General features: G+C 39.5%; 2 protein-coding genes across 3 annotated transcripts in view; both read right to left on the bottom strand.

The window, feature by feature from the left end:
* The window catches only part of LOC118421314 (rab GTPase-activating protein 1-like), a 105,938-nt gene that overhangs the window by 52,616 nt on the left and 30,086 nt on the right, over positions 1-23,236 (bottom strand). The window lies entirely within an intron of this gene.
* On the bottom strand, positions 4,444-9,013 carry LOC118421331 (probable G-protein coupled receptor 21). The gene has a single exon (XM_035828582.1). The coding sequence runs from the start codon at positions 7,645-7,647 to the stop codon at positions 6,436-6,438; it is 1,212 nt and encodes a 403-aa protein (XP_035684475.1). The 5' UTR covers positions 7,648-9,013; the 3' UTR covers positions 4,444-6,435.

Genomic DNA, 23,236 nt, shown 5'->3' on the forward strand with positions numbered 1-23,236 from the left:
AGTATCTTTGAAGTCAGATCAACAACCCTTCAGTTATGAGTAGCTTTGAATAAACATATTAACTTTTGAAAGTCATAAATGCTGTCAAGTAATACATAGACCATGATATCATGTAAAATATGCCCTCTTTTATGACAATGTTGAGAGACATATTTAGGCTGCGAACTTTATGTTCAACCTTTAGGCAATAATGGTGGTCCCAACTAAGCTACAAGTATAGATTAATGTTGACAGTACATCTCAGTTTCAATATACATCACAAGGAAGAGTTCTCCCTAGTGTTTATCATGCCTTCCTTTGACGGAATCTTGTTTATAACAACTAAAAGCAGTTTGTTACATTTAATGAAATGGAAATTCGTATTTTGCAATGGACAAAAATATAATCTTTTCCGTCAAAAAGTCTGAACTTCATGACATGGAATTGACAAAAACGTTAACATACTTTTGTATACATAAAATGACAGATTTCATTTTCAACCAAAATTAACAATATGGAATAATATATTTTACCTTTTAACAAGATTTGAAATTGATTGGTAATGCCAGCCTTGTATGCGCTTTAGCCCGTTTTTGTTGTTAGTAATATGTTATTCTTATGTTGCAAAATGACGTTTATGTTCATGTCATCTTAAGTTATACGTTTCGTTATAATCTCAATTTTGTTACTTTTGATTGTCATTGTATGTAATACAGAGCAGAAGACCTCCATAAGCTCATTGTGAGCTTCTTGTCCAATGCTCGAAAAACGAATGCGAATAAAATAAAAATAAACATATTTTACCTTCAAAACAACAAATGATATAGAGTCCTATCCAAGATACCACGAGGGTTTTTAGACAATAATTGTAATAAGTTGGAATTATTTTGAATAAAAGAATATCTAAGCCCCAACAGTTATAATTTTTTCAAAAAAATTAATATGGAATTTTGAACCTATTTGAATTCCTTTGAATACTTTGAAACATTTTGAAAGAGATCACACAAAAATCTCTTTAATTACAATAATTTTCAAACATCTGCTTTCATTTTTAGAAATATTTACAAATAATGGTAAACCTTGCCAAATGGTAGAATTGATTTATTGCCCCATAAAAGTTAGCCCCTTTTGTCTGCCTGGTATATTTTTAGATTTCACTGATGGGCACTGGTGGGTCCTTTGTGGTAGGCCATTGACATGACACCTAACTTTGCAAGGATGTGTGAATTGCTTTCTTCCTAGCCCACTGACCCAATATTACAAAAAAAATGGTAGAAATTGGTACATAATGGCAAAATGCTGTTACCATTATTTACAAACGGTTAGAAGTATTCTGGTCCACATCGTGAATATTTCAAAGGTTCTGCACACCAGGGAAAATATTTAGAACGTTCTAAAAGCATTCAAAATATTTCCTAAGTATAAAATCTCCATATAATTCAAAACAATTGAAAACATTTGTAAATGATGACAATGGCAGTCCTCGCGGTGACTTGGATCGACTCTACCCTGTTTGGAAAATAATATTACATTTGCAATGTCTGAGGATGAGGTCATGATCAGCATCACAAGAACAATTAGGACAACATTTCTATTATTTTAAGTACCTCTCCAAAACATCTTCATTGTTGTTCTGCCTGACAAGACATATACCTTGTCCTCAAACAGAACCAAGCAATCCATATTTCAAAAAACAGACATATCTCATTATAATCTGTGATGCCTTTTATTGATTTCTGTGAGGAATTAAGGATGCAGTGATCCTGGTGTTAAAGAGAGCAATGGTAGGGTTGTGATATAATGTATTGTGATAGAAATGTTGCCCAGAATCGATACCCGTTACCATGGTTGTCCCATTAATTAAATATGTCTGATTAAGGTGGCAGGTCGTTCCAGCTCGAATGTCAATCGTCCCGCAGTCACGCGATGGGGAGGGGTGACCTACATTGACTAAGTTGTGCGGAGCATTTAGTACATCTCTGCTGCCTCGTGCTATGGCAGATCTGTGTTGTGATTTTTCATAGGCTTTGACACTGAGGAGAATACATAAAGCACGGCCAGGAAACTGCCTTATAGTTTAACACAACAGTTGTGTGGGCAGAGTCAATATGTAACGCACGAGAGGTGTAATATAAATGAGTGGTTTGAGGTATCATTAAAGTATGCACTTTTCTAATTGGTCATATTACATGTGAGTTTTCTATTTTATGTTTCAGACCCACTGATTCATCTGATTGTATGTTTGTAATTGGGGTGTGTACTTTTTGGTCATGTAAGGAGACACACTAGAGAGACCAGATGCTCTCTTGTGTAGAAGCTTGCTGGGTTCTTTAACATAGTACCTGTTACAATGTCACACAATAAAGATCTTCATGTATGCTGTGACCACCACCTCATCATTAGCGGCTGTGCTGAACTGAATAACATTTTACAATACAGTATGATGGCGAGTGGCGCTGAGGTGGCCATTTACTTTTTATGTACAGGATGAATGGCCAACTCTCTTCCAACAGCCATCCCAATGGCTAACTCCCGTCCAACTACATTTAACGTTAGCGTGCAAATCAGCGCTCAGAGTCAGACAGTCAGGCTCCTACTGGTTTCATTTCCCTTCTCCAATCAATAACTAATTTTCTCAAAATCTGTGACAGCCAACGTCTCATGTTCTGAATATGATGACAAATTCAAACTAATGTGACCATAACAACCGTGCAGAGACTCAATGTCAATGTCTAAACTGTGATAAAACCCTTCCCACTGTGCAGGTATTCTAATATACACCAGGTATGCTGAGAACTGCTAGGCAATGCCATACTTCTTTCTACATTGTAAGTGGAGTGCTTATTGTGTGTAGTGATTGCACTGTTTAAACTCAACAAGCTTATGGGCGTGAATTCCAAACCAAATTGCGTTTTTATGATTTAGAAAAAATCCAGACACTGGCACGAGAAGTAACATTAATCCTTTAAGGGGAACATTAAGCAGCTGGTCCCTTGTTCAAGGACAGGCCCACATTCAGTGAACCAACCAAATGTTGTATTCATGTATAAAACAAGAAATCTTTTTTAAAAAGCTGTGCCTTGCCGCGTATTTTATGTTATTTTGGTAAGTTAGACAAGATTCTACGCTTAAAAAATCCCGAGTTCCACATGTCGCCCCCCTCCCACCCAAGTTCCTACATGCGGAAAGCTTGGTCCTGAGTTATAAAGTCTTTTCTAACTTGGAAGAGACATGGCTGCCTGTCAACCAAACAAATAATAAGGTAAAAATAATCTATTCTTAATCAGGATCAGAGGGGATCATCAGGGGATGTCTACAAGGGCAACTTAGGATTTTAGGATTTGGATCAGTTGTCTCAAAATGTAGTTAATGCCGGTTTAAGTTTATCTGTGGGGTAACCTATATCCATTTTTATCGAAGACAGCGCATTTGGGGATACATGTATATAGTCAACGGGAACGGGTTTTAAGCTGTAACATTTTGAAAATACTGAAATTTGATACCATCGTTCGTCGACTTGATCTCCTAAACACCATGACTTTAAAAACAAAGGAAATAGGTTACGCGGTAGATAATGGTGAACTACAATGTAGCATTACCACACTTAGACAGTGTTAGTATGCTGTTTTGAAGTTAAGCCTGGGAAAAAGCTAATGGATGAGTATGGATGTGATGCACTGTAGTGAGGTCCATCAAAACAGACCTGAGTTAAGGAAGGTCATGTTTTGGGGAGCCCAGTGTTTCAAACAAAATGCTTCTCTTGCATTAACTGAATGTGTTATTCTGACATCACAGTCCCTGAAGGTCATGAAAAGTCATTGCAGTCTTCTCTAATCACATTTTTGCAATCATAATGAAATTCTCATGGGACCTGCTACTCTCCTCCCCAAATCTAAGCACAAACTATTAATTGTAGATTTAGAATTCATCCCTTGGCTGTTACATCAAAAGTCTGCTGCAGTTGCAGCAAATAAACTATGATTTGATTTTCATAGCCGCACGCCAGTGGCCCTAATCCAGGTTATATAGGAAATCTATACCAGCCTCCCCTCAAGGAGCGGAGGTTCTGTCAAATAGACCGGACAGATCTGACAACTGAAGACCCAGAAAAGGCAACTCAAGCAATATTGTGAAAACATTCAATGATATGGTGTATTTTTCTTTTTTTTCAGACAAAATCTTAACATCATTTGCAACTGACCAGTAAACTAAGTCACAAATTCTCTTCGAACATTCAAAGGATAATATATTCTGTATATTTAACATGTTGGCTATAAATTAACAGAGATATATTTTTCACTTCAGTTGATTGTACTTCTCTTTCTGCTTCTTTAAATTTGATTTCAATTCCACAGATATTGCACTTCATCACACTTCAGAACAATATTGATACTGCAACAATAAAAACATCAGATACTGGACAATATTAAGTCAGTAAACACAGTTAGTTCCTTTCACAGCATTACTCACTGGTTATGCTCTAAATCAATTATGTAATAACAACATCAATGATACAGTAGAATCACATTATTCCAAAGACTCCATGACTGATCTAACGTACAGTTCAGCTCATTAGGGCCCTGCCCTTGACGAAAATCCAAGATCAGCTTTTGATAAGAAAGAAATAAACCATTTGTAAATAGATGGTCATCTTGACTCCATAGGAGTCAAAAAAGCTTTCTGGTAATTTACAAATGTACTTTTGGTTCCAAAGGCTGTCAGCTATCACAATGGACAAAGGATAACATTATTTGAAGTTTCAAGTTAATGAGCTGTACTTTGGGAAGAAGTTTCGAAACTCTCTATATATGTGGGATAGAAAAAAACATATTTTAGATTCTGCATTTAAATGATGACTATTCTGATTATCCTAACTAATTGTCACATTGTAATCTATCAATTTGATAATCAACCAACCTATAACTGTAGTTGGAAAAATCCAATACACCTGTCAGTTTTTTACGTATGAAAAATCCAGGCTTTTCCTGCTGGTATTCGTGATGTTTCCCTGATGACATGTTTGAGACATGGCTCTTAACATGACATCAAATAGAAGTGAAACAGACACAAAACTAGCCCACTGTTACACACTTACTACACTGCTCAAGGCTTGATATACATTACAATACAACTATCACAGAAATCACTTTCTTCAACAGACCACAATGATAATTAACAGCAAACGTCTATAATAATCATTAAATACATTTAATATTCCATTGTCTTGTTAAAATCCTTTTCTTCCAACATTGATATATTCACTTCTCTTCATGAAATATAAAGCAGGCACTAACATTGTAACATACTATACTTTAACTTGCATCAATACAGCTAACTACATTGTATACCAAGACAAACAAATAAAGCACAGAATATTATTATTGTATTCCATTTGAGTACAGTTTAATCCTGCTTTAAGCAAGATCTGTGTTTGAAATTGAGCCATAAATTTTTCACAACAGACACATCTTGAAAGGCAGATATTTGTAAAACTCTGGTTACATCAAAGTTTAACAGATTCATTCTGTATTCTGGAGACATTCAGTCTGAACCATTCTGCAAATGGATTCCTATCACATAATATACTTTACACGACTCTTTATTACAAATACATAACGGTCTCTCTTATCTTTATTGCACAAAACTGTGATTTTTACACATTTTCACATTGATTTAGGATATGTATTACGGGTCTATATGCACTGTACAGCCTTTTGTACACGTTATAAATCTCTGACACTCTCTACAGCAATTTGTCAGCCCTTTGTGACTACATGCACCCATCAATGACATCTGCAACAACCTCTGCATTTCCCGTCAAGCCTGAACAAGCCTGATCTCTTGACTTTGACGTGCATGTACATGTATTTACATAACAACATTCTGCACATCTTTCTTTTGTCAAGTAGATAGCAAAGGGTTGCCATTCAAGGAAATACAGGGTGCACCAGCTAATATACATAATGTAGATCCATACAATGCAGCAGCATCACTCTGAAGGTGTGCCAAGGAAAAGGCGTCAGAACTATGTTTGGTAGAAATGACATAATGATGAACTGAGGCTTGTTGAATATCAGAACGGCATAATTGCTTGGACATAAAAATTTTGCTTTCCGACAAAATTTTCCTGTGAGAGACTCCTGTAAATTTGTCTTTTAGTTGTATGAATCTGAGTCAAACAAGGGCCATTTACTCGCAACATCTAACATAATCACAGGCCTCTCAACAGTTCAACCGAAGATTTGTAGAGTGGCTATCAAGCTTTGAGTCCCTAACTGAGTGCACTGTGGCATTCATAGAATAACAAAGGTAAAAAAAATCCACTGGTAACATTTAAGAATGAAATACTAAGCAGGATAAAAAGCTGGCTTGTTGGAAAGTACAATGATAGGTGCATCGTAATAGTGGTCAAAGTACAAATGCTGCAGAATACCTTCTGGTAGAGCTTCTCCCATCCTACACTTTTGGCACTGCTGTGAGGTTGAACGGGTCATTTCCGCGTCGAGTGCACTTATTACACGCGCTGATCACGAGATTCTTCAAACCTTGTCGAAAGGCACTGTTCGATATGCTGTAGATGATGCAGTTGAAGAAGCTGTTGCTGATCCCGAGCCACGACAAGCCGAACCGGACGATGGGGTTGAGTTTCATCCCCATTCCCGACTGCACGACACGCACGATCGTGTATGGCAACCACGAGACGTAGAAAGCAGTGATGACCGTGAACAGCATCATTGCGGCTCTGCGCTCGTGGTGGCTGCGAGACTGGGACTCGCAGTTTGGGGTTTCCTGCGACTCGCGACTGGACCCTTTCCGGTACATGGACTCGCCACGGGAGTTGGTCTGGTGCTTGGCCTTGGTCGTGTACGAGGTCGGGTAGTGGTCGCTCTCGCTCTGGAAGCGCGTCTCGAGCTCCCGGACCTTCCCGATCTCCTTGGAGTGGTGTCGGCAGATCTTGAAGATGTGGTAGTACGTGAAGCACATGATGACCGAGGCAGGCAGGTACAAGATGCAGATGATGAATATGGTGAAGTATATGTCGGTGGCCCATGACTGGACCTCGCACTGGAAGGCCTCCATGTCGTAAGTGCTGGTACCCCAGCCGATCAGGATGGGAAAGCAGATGCAGATGGAGAAGACCCATGCGAAGATGATGCAGATGCGAGTGTTGCGCATGGACATGATGGCCTGGTAGTTGAGGGGCTTGATGATGGCAATGTACCGGTCAATACTGATGGCTGCCAGGTTGGCGATGGACACGCTGGTCAGCATGGACACAAAGTAGCTGTAGACAAGGCAGGAAGTGGAGCTGTACGGGCCGAGCTGGTGGAAGGTGACCATCACAGGGAAGATGCAGGTGAAGCCGACAGCGAGGTCTGAGATGGCCAACGTCTGGATGAAGATACTCATGGTGTTGCGCAGGGAGGGCTCGTACTGGTACACCACGATGACGATAACGTTGCCGATGATGATCAGTATGGTGACGATCAGCATCAGCACTCCTTCGATCAGGTCCACCACCAGGAGAGCACCTGGTGCCTCCTCCACACAGTTCGTGAAGTAATCCGTGAAATTCCCTGCTGTCTGACAGTTGTATGCCCCAGCCGTCATGTTCCACTCTCCGTCGGGAAACGGCACCAGGGCACTGTCGTTGGGTTGGGCCGTCATTGTTCTGCACTTTTTGTCTCAAAAGACACGGACAAAACTGGCAGCGTTTGTGTCCATAGCTCAGGGCATAAACGATGTGTCTCCAATGAGATGATTCCACTGCAAGTGTCTGTCTGCAATCAGTGAAGCAGTCACATTTTTCATCTTGCCTTTCACAATTCCTGAGCTTACAACCTTTCCTCGCCCTATAGCTTCTAACTGTTGGATGGATGGGGCAGGAAAATATGACTCCTATTTGACTCTGTCGGAAGCCTCTGTTTTTTTTCCAGAAAAGTTCTGCTGGTTACTATTAGCAAACAGCTCAGGCAACAAAATTCATTGCACGGCTTTGGGGTGCCTCGAGAGACCGCTCAACAAAATCCATCAAAGCACTGTTCGTTGAATGTCTGAATGAAGCAGCACTTGCATCGATTCATGGTCCGGGAGCAGTTACCCTTCCGGCATCTTCTAAGCAAAAACCTGGTATGGCCTGGTAGGATCAAAATTCTCTCTACGGCACATACCCCATACCAAACAGCCTTTCTCTGCAACTCAAAATCTCCTGAGGTAGACCGTACTCACAGTGCACCCGAATCCTACCGTTCCCTCCTCAGAACTTTGCGAGTAACGTCGGGAGCTCGTTTTCTGCGTCCGCTCCCCTCCAGTCGGCACGGCAAATGCTCAGTCAAATCACCCGTGGTCTACCCATTACCTCATATCCCGGCAGCGCCAAGTGCAGCGGGGAAAAAATTATGCAAATCCTGGCCTGTCATTGGTGCACGTGAATCATTACTGGGAGGGAAGAATGGCGCCACCTCCTTGTTAAACATCGTGGTATGAATAATTGTCAGAGCGTTATCTCCCAGTAACAGAGAGGGGTGGAATATCTGAGTCTTCAGATGGTTAGACACAACTGCACATCATGCAAATGAACTTTTCTCGGTATTCGGGAATGGTTCTCATTGCCCAGATGTCAGTGGTTTATTAATATTGATCACTTCTAAAAATAGCGTCACGCACCGGCGTGGCAGCATCAATAATATATGTGGCCCTCATCACCTACATACCAATCCTACCTAGTTCATGCAAGCCTTGATTCCTAGAACTCTGGCAAGGCTGAACGGTGTTGAGACAATAGAAACCGTGCGTGAGAATTGTTTTGTCAAGGCTCAGGTACTGACAAAAGGCAGTGAAGGCTGGGCAATCAATGAAGCCACAGCAAACAAGGTAATTATATTCAGGAGATTTAATATGCACTCAACATTTCCCCATGAGACTCTATTAAAAGCTGAAGCTCTGCTCAAGCTTTGTTGCTCCCAGGGGACCAGGGTAATTGTTTCTTTGGCTCTTTCCCTACTTGCGCTACAGTCTATAGTCACACGGTGTGTGGGGGCGCTAGGAACTACATTCTATGACTATATGCTATGCTAGTGTACATTATACTGGTTTTGTTGGGTTGGACTTCTTCTCTTTAGGCAGTGGAAGACGAATTTACCCACTTCTTTTATAATGTGTGGGTTCTTTGATTTTAATAGTAGGATTGATTTTTCATCGTCAGGAATAGTTGGAAAGTAAGCGTGTATGTTGGATACACTCATAAATAGTTGGTTTGTAGTTTAGTCAGCCAGACCATATTGAGCTTAATGTTTCGTGGTTTTCATACAACATTTCATTGGCACCAAGTTCAGCAAACTAATAATTTCAAGGAAGTTAGGAAATTTTCCTCACCATTAAAGTTTAATGTTAAATGTCTCCAGTGTTACCATGGGGTGTCGAAAGGAGGATTCTTATTGAATACATCAATTTGTAACAAAACAAAATTCAGCTATCAAAATTCTACCCTGGGAGACCTTACTGAAAATTGGGAAGAAGACATATTATAGATCATCTCTCCACTGCTCCTAACTGGACAAATCCATCTGTATTTTGTTACTGCATTGAAAGCAGAGCATAATGAAGAGTGATTCCTAAATGTGCCTGTTTCTTTTGGTTTATGATTTTGATAAATATACAAAAATTATGGACAGTCCAAGCTTGGAGAAAATTTCTTCTTGAAGAAATATTTCTCAATATCTATTGTCATCTGAAATTTGCAGTACTAACGTTAGTACTGGTAGTACATGTAGACTTCCTCCAAAATAGAAAAGCTCACACACACACACACACACACACATGAACACAGTCTCTTTTAGCTTGAGTTATCAAGTTCATACATCAATATTCGCCACACATCTCAGCTCATTACAAGTCTGGCATTCCTCAGCATTACCTTCCACCAGCACCCATTTGTCTACGTGACCCAGTAACCCCTGCCCTCTGTGGTTCCAGTTTAAACTCAGATTTATTCTCAGGTGCCAGATTACTTCTAGGGGATAACAATGTGTAACACTACCTGATACAGAACATTTCTGTACATTTGTAGTATAGTCACCAAAAAGCAGTTACTCAAGCAACTAGATATGATTTTGGAAATGGTCAGACGTTTCAGACAGCCATCCAGTGTCTTTCATCAGTGACACTGGAGAAATCTTGCTGGAGAGAGTTATTAGAATTTATATATCCCAGCTGTGAATTGATATGCAATAGAGGTCTAGTTGGATAGGAGGTTTATCCTAACTATGAATTGACATGCGAAAATGGGAAGACAAATTTTTAGTGGTCCAAACCTTCTGACTGTTTCCAAAATCATATCCAGTTGCTTGAATGAGTAACTGCTTTTTGGTGTATCTTATCACCTAGATGTCTGACCTTTATCGAGTACATTACAATCAGTTTCCGTGTACTAATCAGAAGCACCCACTAAATTCAGAGGAAATGATGGTTGCACCAAAGACTGAGGGTAAACAAAAACAATGTGGAAATACCCACACACACAGACAGCCAAAACTATACAACCATTTTTCAAGCCTTCTTGCCTTTAACCATTTCTTATAACCTTTATTAATGCAATTTCTTTTTCAAACATTCTTGTGCAGAAGGACATAATTATCTGGGAAAGGGCTTGCTCAACAAACTCTGTTACAATAAAATTTCAAAACATACATAAGTCACAGTCAGGGTGCAGTAACTCTATCCATTTACTGCCATGATCAGAATGTAAATTCCACTGCCTTTTTTATGTGATGACCAGGGAATCTGACAGGATGCTGTACCCGTCAGTAAAAATTGCTGGAGCATTCACATAAACGTACAGAAATTGGAACCCTTTAACCTGTTCACCCCTGTTAAATTTGAGATATTCAACTATTACAGTTGCTTTGACTGGCATGCGGACCATGTTCACACCAGACAAGGCTGGGCATTCACAAAGATTACTGGGCCCTGTATGGAGGAAACATTCATCGACTTTATGGCAAAAAGGTGTGACGAGAATAAAGAAACGCAAAAGGTTCCCACCTGCATATAAAAACGACCTTATTTCATGGTCTGAAAACTGTAAACCAGGTCGTACTCATAAGGGGCAGCTATCATTGCTAACCTGCTGGTAGTGGTGGGTACATTTTAGTTAATAACGTTGTCAGGACCCCCTCCACCATTCAAGGATCCCTTTACACATGTAATTTAAAAACTAAATAAATCATGTGACCTACTGACAAAGGAGACTTTTCTAAACTATTGTAGACTTTTTTTGGCTAATATTTCATTTGTTAACAAATGAGATCATATATAAGCAACTTCATCATCAAAATCAAGTTGACGTTATCTGTGTGGTCCTGAGATACAGGTACATTTGTATATCAAACACTCCAAGTTTTATCAAATGCAGCTTTTAGATAATGGACAATGTCTTAATGTTTTAAGTACTATTTCGGCTTTTTCCACGTTTTACGTATTGCTTGAAGGTGTGATCATATCTACAAAGCTGTTTCCAAGAAACACATTAGTCATTTCCAGTTGCTGACAGCTGGAGTGCTGCATTGCAGTCAGACATCCATTACAAGTCCTCTACTCATTCATCATCAAACTGATGGGCGGGTCTCATTCCCTGAAGTAATATTTTTGCAAGCAAATACATTTTGAAACATAGGACTGATTGGGACCAAACTTTTTGCTATACTGGAGCTGACATCTTCATGTTTTATACTGCTGTATTGTATCATATTTTAACTATTATATCATATTTTATCTTTTTATTACTCCCCTACTTGTTAGCATTTTACTTGTTATATTGCATCTCTCAATGGGCCTTATTTGCTGTGAACTTTGCAAGAAGCTTCAGAGTCAAGAGAAAAGAAACCTTGCTTCTCCATGAAAATCTAATAACCAATTTCCATCAGTCTCAGTTTTTCCCACAAAGCATTATATTCTCACATGGGCAATGCTCATCCTCTGTTGCATGTATTTAGATACAAGGATATATGGAAAATCAGATGAGAATTTTAATGGGTAATAGCACAGTGCATTAAAAGGTACTCTAAGCTTAAGGAGCTTGAGGTTCAATTGGCTCAATCTACAGCTACATGTCTCCTCAAAAACATCTTATTTCAAAGCTTTAGATGCAACATTATTGATTTTTAGACAGAGTTTTGAGTTTACTTGCATCATAAGGGTGCTCTGGAGGGAGCTGTACTTGAATATGTATTACTTGACACACTGGTCCAGAAGAGAGGATATTTGGTCTCTTAAGAGCCTCTGTTCTCGATGAGCGACAGATTGGGAACACGCTGATGAAGAGGGATATGCACAATCCATATTTCCCACCGACTAGTGAAGACATAGAGGACATGATATCCACACCAAGGTGTACAGACACCTTCTAGAAATGGGGATTGGTTTGGGGGATTATCCTTAAACCGATGGACCATTGAGACCAACTTACAATCATATAAATATCTCTGCCAAACCAATCATAACCCCATATTTGCTGGAAAGGTCTAAAAATCAAAAACAGTGGACACATGATCTACCTGTGACCTCTGACACATATATGAAGGAAGTACAATGTATTACTGTGACCTGGTTAGGAAAAAAAACCCTGATTACTAGTACTGTTATCATGAAATATCACCATCATTGTAACTAATACTACCAGCACTTGTACTTCCCATTCCTCCCTACCGACTTAGTGAAACTACCAGAGGGGCGAGTAGAACAGAAAGAAACAACATGCCGCCACCCGGGATTGAACCTGGGCCGGCAGATCACAAATCGAACATGCAAGCCGTTCGGCGAAAAGGCTTAAGCCGTTAGGCGTCTTCGGTTTAGCAGTCCTTGAATACCACTGTTACATTACTCCCCCTTTTCTTGTCAAGATTCGTCCTCGAATCTCCGAGTTCGATTTCCCTGTGTGGCACATATCTAGCTTGTTACTCACAGGGTCGACATGGGAACCAGTGAAACGACCAAAGGGGCGAGTAGAACAGAAAGAAACAACATGCCGCCACCCGCGATCGAACCCACGCCGGCAGATCACAAATCGAACGTGCAAACCGTTTAACCAAAAGGCTTAAGCCGTTAGGCGTCTTCGGTTTAGCGGTCCTTGAACTGTTACATAAGCACCACTGTTACATAAGCACCACTGACTTTACCGGGTACGTAGCATATGCTTCATGTCAACCTGTGACTACATGCCATAACCAGAGTCTTCCATCATGCTATTTTTGTGTCACAGCTCCAAATTTCACCTGTTCTAACTCAACATTCACCAAGCTTACATGAAGCACTGCTGAGTGTCATGCTTACCACATCTTACAGGACACTTCTATTCTTAGTGTCATGTTTCTTCTTTAGCTAGATGCATCAAATTTGTCATGGTAAGAATTCAGTATAAGCTGAAAGGATCTGAGGGGGGAAAACACATGTTTTACTCACTTCATAAAAAGTAATTGATAATAGGGGATTTTACAACTTACAACACCCATTCGTTTTGTAAAAGTAATCAATATGGGGTTTTACAACCTATGGTACACCCTTTTCTTTAGGCAACCAGTTCATAAAACATTCATGAATCAAATATTTATTACCTTCACCTGAACCTTTCAAATGATCTTAAAAATTCTTCCTTTTTCTCCCTCTGACTGATATGGCTAAAGAGGATGTCTTTTGCTATTTAAGCTTACACAAAACCAAGGAGGTTGACAAAACATAAAAATGACAAAACATACTGTAAATACAGAAACTTTCGCAGTGGATTAAAGTTTGCGGTTTTCACGGTGGCCGCTTCACTGCGAATTTAAAACCACCGCGGACATTTTTCCATGGCAGTAAGAGACTACAGTGCATGGTGCTATGGTACCGCAAACTTAAAACCACCTCGAAAAGTCCTTTTTCTTGCTTCCGCGAAATTAAATCCCCGCAAACTTAAATGCATTTACAGTAGTCATATAGTGCAAGGTGACATGGCCTTGCATGATATAAAATGATATGCACCAGGCAACCTCCGATACAAATCCAAGCCTGTATATAATATTATACATATGCACTGTAACATGATTGATATGCATGTCCTTGGGAGAGGCATTATCTTTGACCACACGGCTATCGACAAAGTCATCATGGAAAGATTTACGATTTGTCTCCATGTCATTGTCAGTCATGCAGACAGCTGCTGAATTATCTTGTCCTTCTTCTTGAGGTTAAGTAAGGACACGGTCTGAAGCATGTTGCCCAGATGGCAGACCATCCATCTATGTCAAGCTCCTGGGTGGAAGTTATTCTAAAGATTTCATGACTTGATGTACATGTATATGGTTTATAGACATGTAGATAGGACCTTAAGGTCTGCCATATGTAACGCATACAAAGTAGAAGTTTTCAGAAAAAATAAAACGAAATCCAAATAGCAGTTCAAAACTCCAACTTTATGTTTATCTTTGGTATTATTTTGATTTGTGATCTGCAAACCCAGCATAGTACATGTACACTACATAAAAGAAATGTATATGTACATGTATGGGCAGATAACAAAACAACATGGCATTGCATATATTGATAAAATTATTATTGAAATATGATAACAGCAGCTTGAAAATATACCTCACTGACAAAACTGTGTATATCATATCAAAGTATTTTACTTGTCTGATCAGTTTCTCTTGTACCTCACCCATCGTTTATTTTCAACCCTGTTTCTCTCTTCCTGAATGGCCCCCATGCATGTGCCATCCTGCCTTTGATCTTGAGAGTCTTTAGAATTCCTCCTTCCCCGAGGAGAGGTAACTAATCTCGAAGGTCCCATTAACTAGGATTAAATGAAAGAGGCGGAAGGGGAAGGTAGGAGCCATTAGAGACTGTTCCTGAGCAAAGTTGTTTGGTTTTCCTGCCATTTATCTTGTAAGTAAGGGCCAGGGTAATCCTTTGGAGACTACAAAATACTGGCTAATGTTTTTCAAGGGCTTCACTGGAATAGACATTGCCACCTTTTATCAAGGACAGAAGGTGGGGATCGTACAAGTGGCACTTTTTTTACCTCCATCTGCGTAAATTATGTTCATCAGCAATGAATCAATCCTCACACTATCGTAACACACAGTTGGAACAATATAAGTGGCCATCGGAGAATTGATTTGACCTTTGACATGGTACAGTTGGAACTATATTGGCGTTAGGATTTATTGCACACTTGTGCAGCAATAAGGCAATCGACCACTCAACAGCTGCCGAGGACTAACCCATCTATCATGGTCAGGTGCCCCGGGAAGGACAATTATATGACCACATGGTGTCATCAAAGGTTTATCTATTTATGTAGAATTTTAATATCTAATTTTGTTTTGTCAAACAGAATTGGTTTTAAATGTGACACCTCCAGAACAAAATGTGATACGTAAGGACAAAGATGAAATGAAAGATGAGACTAATAAAAAACATAGCATCTAGATTTTAGAACTCAAAAACATAGAAATCATGGCCATAATGAGAATTTAATAGGAGGAATAAAGCAAACCAATTGTTAATACAAATGCCAATCTTCATCTATTGTACACACACGCACAAAGCAGAGATTTGGAGCAGGGTAAGTTGACAGGGAAACACTGAAATCATGTGCACAGAAAGGCAATGGAGACTTTATCATGTGAATGGCACATACCATATTTTATGCACATGCATCGATTTCAGCCTATATCATTGTGCTTCTTCCGTGGGCATTCTAAGAAAGGAGTAGCCATGCCCTCAGAAAGGTTTAAAGGTTTTTCCATGAGTTCCATGCTGGCATCGTCTTTAGAAGATCTTTGTTCTAGACTGACACTCTGACATCATCCCTTCTGCTCATCTTTCATGTGGGCACATCCATTCAACCAAGGAGCTTTCATGATGAAATCTCCTTGATCCAAAACAAAGCAGCACACACTCTGAAGGAGGGTAAAACCACCATATTAAGTACAAGGTACATGTATTTAAAAATGCTAAGATGTAAAAGGATTTCCTGCATGGTACAGAGATACTTTAGTTACAGGGTGGACATGTTGGGAGCACAATGTGTAGAGAGAGAGATAAAAGCTAGGCATTTTCTTTATAATATAATGCTCTCATTTGTTACTAATACAAATGTCCTTCCTTGCAATGATGACATTTCAACCAGGGCTAATGTACGGACAACTTTTTGAATTTGGGTTACTGGACCGGAAAACTGCAAGTCAGATCATTTTATTATGTTTTCCCTTTTCCTTGATAAAATTCTGACTTTGGCAGTGTGACATTTCATGGAAACAATGGTAACTAACCTTATCATAAATACGAATGTACTAGCAAAATCATTCTAAACATTAAATCAAATGTGTTCCTTTGATATCAAAATGATAGTCCAACTTTATAAGCTTTGATGGAATTCAATTGTTAAAATGATTAGAAATAAGATGCTCTACCAAATATCCTTCCAAGCATTGAATTCTGCAACATTCTTAAATGTTTCCTAGAAATTTCACAACTTTCTGTTCTTTTGAAAAATGAGATGTCCTTTTTACTGGATTTTCCATCACAGTAGGCAAAGGCACAACGGATGTACTCTCAAAAGCAGAATTTCAGATTCCTGAGCTCCTGACAGCTTACGATAAGGCTGGCCAATATTTCATGGACTCATGCCTCCCTACACTGCAGCAGAATCAACCATACATCATCCCATAGTTACAGAGCAAGCAGAAATGCCATTTATCTCTGCTATGACTCTGTATGAGCTGTACCCCAGCATGAGACCTAGGATATACCGTAAATGCAGAAACTTTCGCGGTGGATTAATGTTCGCGTCTTAACCGCGAACTTGAAACCACCACAAACATTTTTCCATGGCAGTAAGAGACACAGTGCATGGTGCTACCGCAAAATTAAAACCACCGCAAAAAGTTCTTTTTCCTGTTACCACGAAATTAAATCCCCGCGAACTTAAATGCACTTACAGTAACACAGAGGCAGACTCTTACAAATGTGGAAAAACTTTTTGCACACTGGAGAGGATATCAACTCTTATAATTCTACAGGGTGGTACCACCACTTAAAATACAACGCTATAGAGGGCTTCTCAAGATTGTCTTGAACATCTAAACACCAACATGTGTAAAGTGTATACTGATGCTTCATTGGTACATCTCTTTAAATCACTTTAAATACATGTATTTTTTTTCACGTGGCAGTATTATGGGATATGGTATTCACAACATAGGCTTCTATCAGTGCAGCTAAAAAAGAAAACAAAAGCAGCATTTTTTTTTGAAAATTTATATTTTTTAGTCAACCTTCAAAAAGGCCAATAAAGATTAATAAGTGACCTTCCTATACTGCATAACCTTTGATATCCTGCATCAGGCTCTATTTTTCAAACTGCTAAAAGTTACAAAACATATGAATCATATATATGCCTACTCATCAAAAGATACATTAGGCATGGCTGGAAATGCACCTGGTGCACGTGTCTGTTTCTGCTTGAAGTTGGATTAGCACTAAAAGGGAACTGGCCTGTCCACACATACTGATCTGGCTAAATCACAGAAACTGAATCTGGTATCCTCCTGCTTGAAACATTAACTCTAGCAAACTCTTAAGATGGCCCTTGGGCAACGGCAAAGATCATGGATTTTAATGCAGGGATAAAGGATGGTGAGATAAGTACCCATTAGCAAGGGCAGATGGTGAATTCGGCAAGGGCATACTAATCACCCCTATTGAACACAGGAACCGAAGCGCCAGGAATAGCCTGGAGCATCCTTCATGCTCTCACACTCTTAACAAGCTTTCTGACATGCAGGAACTTGTTTTTATCTGATGGGCACTCTTAGCTAATGTGTACAGAATTTCACCTTCACTGAGTGTGTAAAGTTCTGCTGTAAAGTTGTTACTTCAAACATTTTGCATTTTTTGCTGCTTTTCTCAAGCATGATTATCTGCTCAAAGAGCCAAAGTACATTGTTGGATTGCTTCTCATGAAGGTGATGCCAACTAAAGCATGCTGCTGGTTGGGGCAGAATCAAAGGCATGGCTGAAAACTCAGATAATTCACAACAGAAAGGAAAGAAAAGTGAGGTGACAACATTAGCCTGTTGGAAATGAAAAGAGAACCTTAGCCTAAAATCCCTTACTATGGTCTAACTGATCAATAATTTTTCTGGAAACTTTGGGATTAGGATGTTACATAGACGACAAAGTATTATCCGTTAGGGCAATGTAATCTAATGTAAAATAAAGAAGATTTTACATCATCAGCTTTTCATAGGTAACATTCATCAAAGTACATTAACACTAGTTCATCTTTATTCGTTGGGTAACCTATATCCATTAATTTCAAAAACAGGGTATTTGGGGATATCACATTGATGGAAATTGGTTTCAAATTGCAATATTTTCCGTATATTGCCGTTTAAAACTACCACCCGTTGGCTAGATGTCCCTAAATACCCTGTTTTAAAAAATGGATATATGTTACCCCCACGGAGAAAGGTCAACTAGCATTAACCCTATCTAGCAAAAAAAGCTGGCAAGAATAAAGTGAAAGTATGAACTCCAATCAGAGACTCGAAGCTGTGAAGGCAGTATTCATACAACACACGTTTCAGCACCATGGAGAGCAACTTCTTCTTTTTTTTGCTTCAAGCCAGACGAAGACAATGTGGCACTGCACAAGTGATAACTTATTGTAACAAAGCCCCATTCAAAGGACAGACAGAAGGTTGTCTCATTGCCTTTGAGGCTGCAAGGGCAGTGCGTTGTTATCCACTGTGTTTCCCAAATGGTATTGGAAAACTGAGGCCAACCCACTCCCTCCACTGCCTTTTACCTCCACAACGGATGTCAGGTACCAATTTTTACACCTGGGTGGACTGAGGAAGGTAGTGTAAAAAGCCTTTTTTGAGGGCACAAGATTGGTGACATAACAGGATTTGAACCCGGGCCAAACACCCTGCCGTTATGCCACACAACAGTTGCTTGCAGATTCAGCAACTGAAGTAGAACAAAAGGGGAGGAATCCATTTGGGACTACAAACTTGAAGTGCTGAAAAAATCAGATATGAAAATATCCCATTCTTTCCCATCTTTATGACATGAAGGTATCAAGTCAAAACTTTTAGATCATCAGTAGATACAGTTGAAAGATGCTCAGGCAAAGATTGATATCTTGATTACCCTCCTCCCTAAAGTGCAACCCTTCCTTATCACATGAAGTCCAAACAGACAGCAATGTTGATAACAGACAAAGACATAAAGAAAATCAACATCAAAGCTATTGTATATGTGTCTGCTGTGATCAGGAAGAATGGAAATGGTGCCTTCAGAAGATATCACAACTTTGTGATTAGGAGAAACTAACTGTCTGCAAGAAAAACATCTATCATGACCTATGTGTTATCATGTAATGGGTGCTTAAGCCTTATCTACACGTAAATGTCTCCTTCCCCTGACCCAAAACTGATCCAACAGCCCTATGCTACATTTCTGAAGCTGTGAGTACACTAAAGCATGGGTACATATCATGGCTCTTTCCCCGATGTCAAGGATGTGAGGGAAGTTCTGGAAGGTCTGCAGGCCCTCGAGTATCATCATGTTACAATATACATTCTTTCCACGCATGTGTGCAAGGTGTACATAAATGTGCATGAGAAGCTCTAAGGGAAGGAAGGGGACCAGTGCCAAAAAATCTTCCTGAAATTCTGTATATTTAAATGGGCCGTCAAATACATGCCATAATAAACTTTTCCTGCGTATTGATTTGACTTAATAAATATTACTACAGATATACCCAAATTACTTAAAAACTACATGTATATCTGTACACAACAATTCACCAACATACCCATAACATACACATGTACATAGGAATAAAAACTACTACATGTACTACTACACTACTATTTCATACTAAGTTGGCATAGTGATACCAGAACGTGCCGTGGCAGTATCAAAAGACTGTCCATACAATTCAAATTTAAGGGTTGTTCAAGCGATCACCCAATTTTCCTGCCAAAAATGACAGGAGAAGAGGGTGCTAGCCCACAAATGCAGTCAGGACTTTTCAGGTCAGACTGGGAAGAACTTTGTGTTTCTATAGTTATTGATAAATCCTCCCCATTGTAGACAATGTTTCCTTTTGAAGATGTATTTTGGAGACGACGATGCTTGCCCACGAATGAAGTCACGACTTTTCAGGTCAGACTCGGAGAAACTTTGCGTTTCTAATTATTGATAAAGCCTCCCCATCGTCGACAATGTTTCCTTTTGAAGATGTATGGAGCTTCATGCGCCTGTGACGCAGGTTTGCAGAGATTGCAGAGATGGATTGAGGACCTGAGCAGTGAGCGGGTCTCATGAATGCTGATAACAAGCCCAGCAAAGCTAACATAAGCTCTCAAGTGTCTCCTTCACCTTCCGTCACTGTTGCTAGGGAACATTTACATCTTGGAGACAAGACTGGAATTAGAAGCCTGCGATTTTGCCATGGACACCACACCATGAACATCGTAATCCCTAATCATGACACTGATATGGTACGAATCAAAGTACTATCATATTCTCAGAACTGGCATTACAAAAAAGGGTTTTGAAAAATAACACACTGAACGTAAGAGTATTACATGTAGCCTAGGTAGTTAGGAATGATTACAAAAACAATATGTCAGACTAAAAACGTTATGCCATGTAAAGCTATGCTTACTTACCAGCTATATCATTCACCTTCCATCACAGTTGGGAAGGTAACAAAAAAGTAAACTACCTGCTTGTCATTTCTGCGTGGGCGTCCCAGTTACTGGTTTCAAAGTTTTGTGACGATGGTGTGGTGTAACTGGTGGCGCGTTCGACTCATGATCAGAATTAAGAGGTCCTGAGATCGATACCCACCATGTCCTGACGTTGTGCCCTTTGGAAAGGTACTTAACATCGTTGTTATTGGGTGGGCCGACTACTCACTCTTTGCAGCCAGGGGCTGAATTGCGAGGAGCTTACAATAGGCGGGGCTAAATCGCAAGGGTCTGGAGCGAGCTGCCATTCGGCGCCACTCAGGTGACCTCAATACGACAGTAATTGCCCCAGGTGCGGCCAAGGAACTGTAGGTTTTAGACCACTCACACCGCACCATCGCACATGTGGCGGGTTCTTTAACGTGCCTGGGGTGTGTCTCTCCCCAGACACGGGACCTCCATTTAACGTCCTATTCGAGGGACGACTCATTTTCACTTGAGTAAAGTGAGGAAAGTCGTGTTAAGTGCCTTTCCCAAGGGCACAAGACCGGCAGCACGGCAGGCGGATTCGATCTGTAAGTTGTTTTTATTTCCATGTATGTATATGTGAAACTGGGCCCTATCGAAAACCAGTGTATTGGCACTGAATAGGCTACCCAGGTGTTTCAAAATAAACAAACAAACAAACAAACAAACAAACCTCTCGGTCACGAGGCGAACACAATTATACCACTGTGCTACGCGGCTTCACTATGTGTCATGTTAACATGACTTTAACATGACCGTAGGAAGGCCTAGTGGAGGCTAAACAAGCCCAGCAAAGCTGAGATACATGATTACAGCATGATGTGCAAGTGAAGCAAGGTCCCAACTAAAAACTAGTTCCTACATGGGCCCACACTTTGTACAATAAAACTGCTAATGGGAAAGCACTTCAAACAGGTGCTCATAAGGTCTAATGGGTATTATTCTTACAGGAGTTACGACATGACATAAAAAGAATGAAGCACTGAATATGCTGAATCAAGTAGCTAACAATGTTGCAGGAAAAATTTATGTAACTATTAGTATTACGACTGTGAAACTTTTAAGGGGAAGACTTTGATAAAGTTTTGACAAATGATAAATGTTGATAATGCCAGCTGGGTCCTTCATCTTCTCCTTAGTGTCAAATGTGTAACAGTCTGAGAACCATTCCTGGAATTCTGCATTAGTGTCATACTGTTCACCAATTGCAATTGTTAATCAGAAAGCTCTTATCATAACAAAAAGCAAGATTTAAATCACGTTCTAATCACTGAAATTACAGGAGGAGCAGAAAAGAGTGATGTTCTGAATGTATAATCATGTACAATACATCACAAGGTAAAGAATGTTTATAGAACAACAGATGGAAATAGAAAACTCTTACAGAGAATGATGAAGGATTTGACACTTAAATAGGGTGTAATGAACGTATCATGTTGTTAAAAATGCCATTAGAAGAAAAAATGTCCCTTCCAATAATATGTGACATTCAAACAATAAATCTAAGTCACAAGTTTGAATACAAGATGAATTATTTCCCGTCAAAACCTCAGAACTATCATTTACACATCATGACTTAGGTACCCAAGTTCTACAGTCTCCACCTAGACACTATTCATCAATGTCAAGGTGCTCAGGTGCTGATTATCACCGCCAGTTCTCTGCTGCATCTGATCAATACTTCTCCCCTCCAGCAACAACCTGGCAGAACTGGGACAAACCCATTTGTTTAAAAGTCAAGAGTTTCCTTTTGGGTACTCCATGTGGAGTTTAACTTTGTTCTGATGTATGATTATGATGAATTAATTACATGTGATTACTGTGGCAAACTTGATTATAGGGCAAAAGTCAGCTGCCTTTGATTTGACTAAAAGACACAAAGTCAGTAGACAAATTGAAGATTACATGTTATCCAAGGGGAACACACCCAAAACAGCCTTTGAATAGACTTGATTAAGAATTATAATTGATGCACTTAAGAACATTGGCACAGTAACCTAAGATGATAGTACCCAAAGATGATTACTTTTATTCAATAATTTTCACTTCTTTTCAGCCTATTTTATGGCTTATGGTGTTTTTAATCCATTGCTACAACATTCACCTTGTATCAAGGTAAGCCATGTAATAAAATGACAGACAAAAACTAGAAGATTTTTTAAATTGTCTTGCATCTTTACTAACATTCACATAACAGTGTACAGAGAATATAATACATAAATGATAATACATAAAAAAGCAATTATGATCAAGTTGTGTTCATGAAATTTCAAAGATTGTTGTCTTCTAAAGTATTGCCATTGTTCATTGTGTTTGTCTACTCTCTTTTATGTCTTCTTCAAAAACTAGAAGATGACGTACACCTGTTTGGAGAGGTACACCTGTTTGGAGAGGTACACCTGTTTGGAGACTCTGAGGTACACCTGTTTGGAGAGGTACACCTGTTTGGAGAGGTACACCTGTTTGGAGAGGTACACCTGTTT

This window comes from Branchiostoma floridae, chromosome 8 (genome assembly GCF_000003815.2).
Source record: "Branchiostoma floridae strain S238N-H82 chromosome 8, Bfl_VNyyK, whole genome shotgun sequence".
NCBI classification, from domain to species: Eukaryota; Metazoa; Chordata; class Leptocardii; order Amphioxiformes; family Branchiostomatidae; genus Branchiostoma; species Branchiostoma floridae.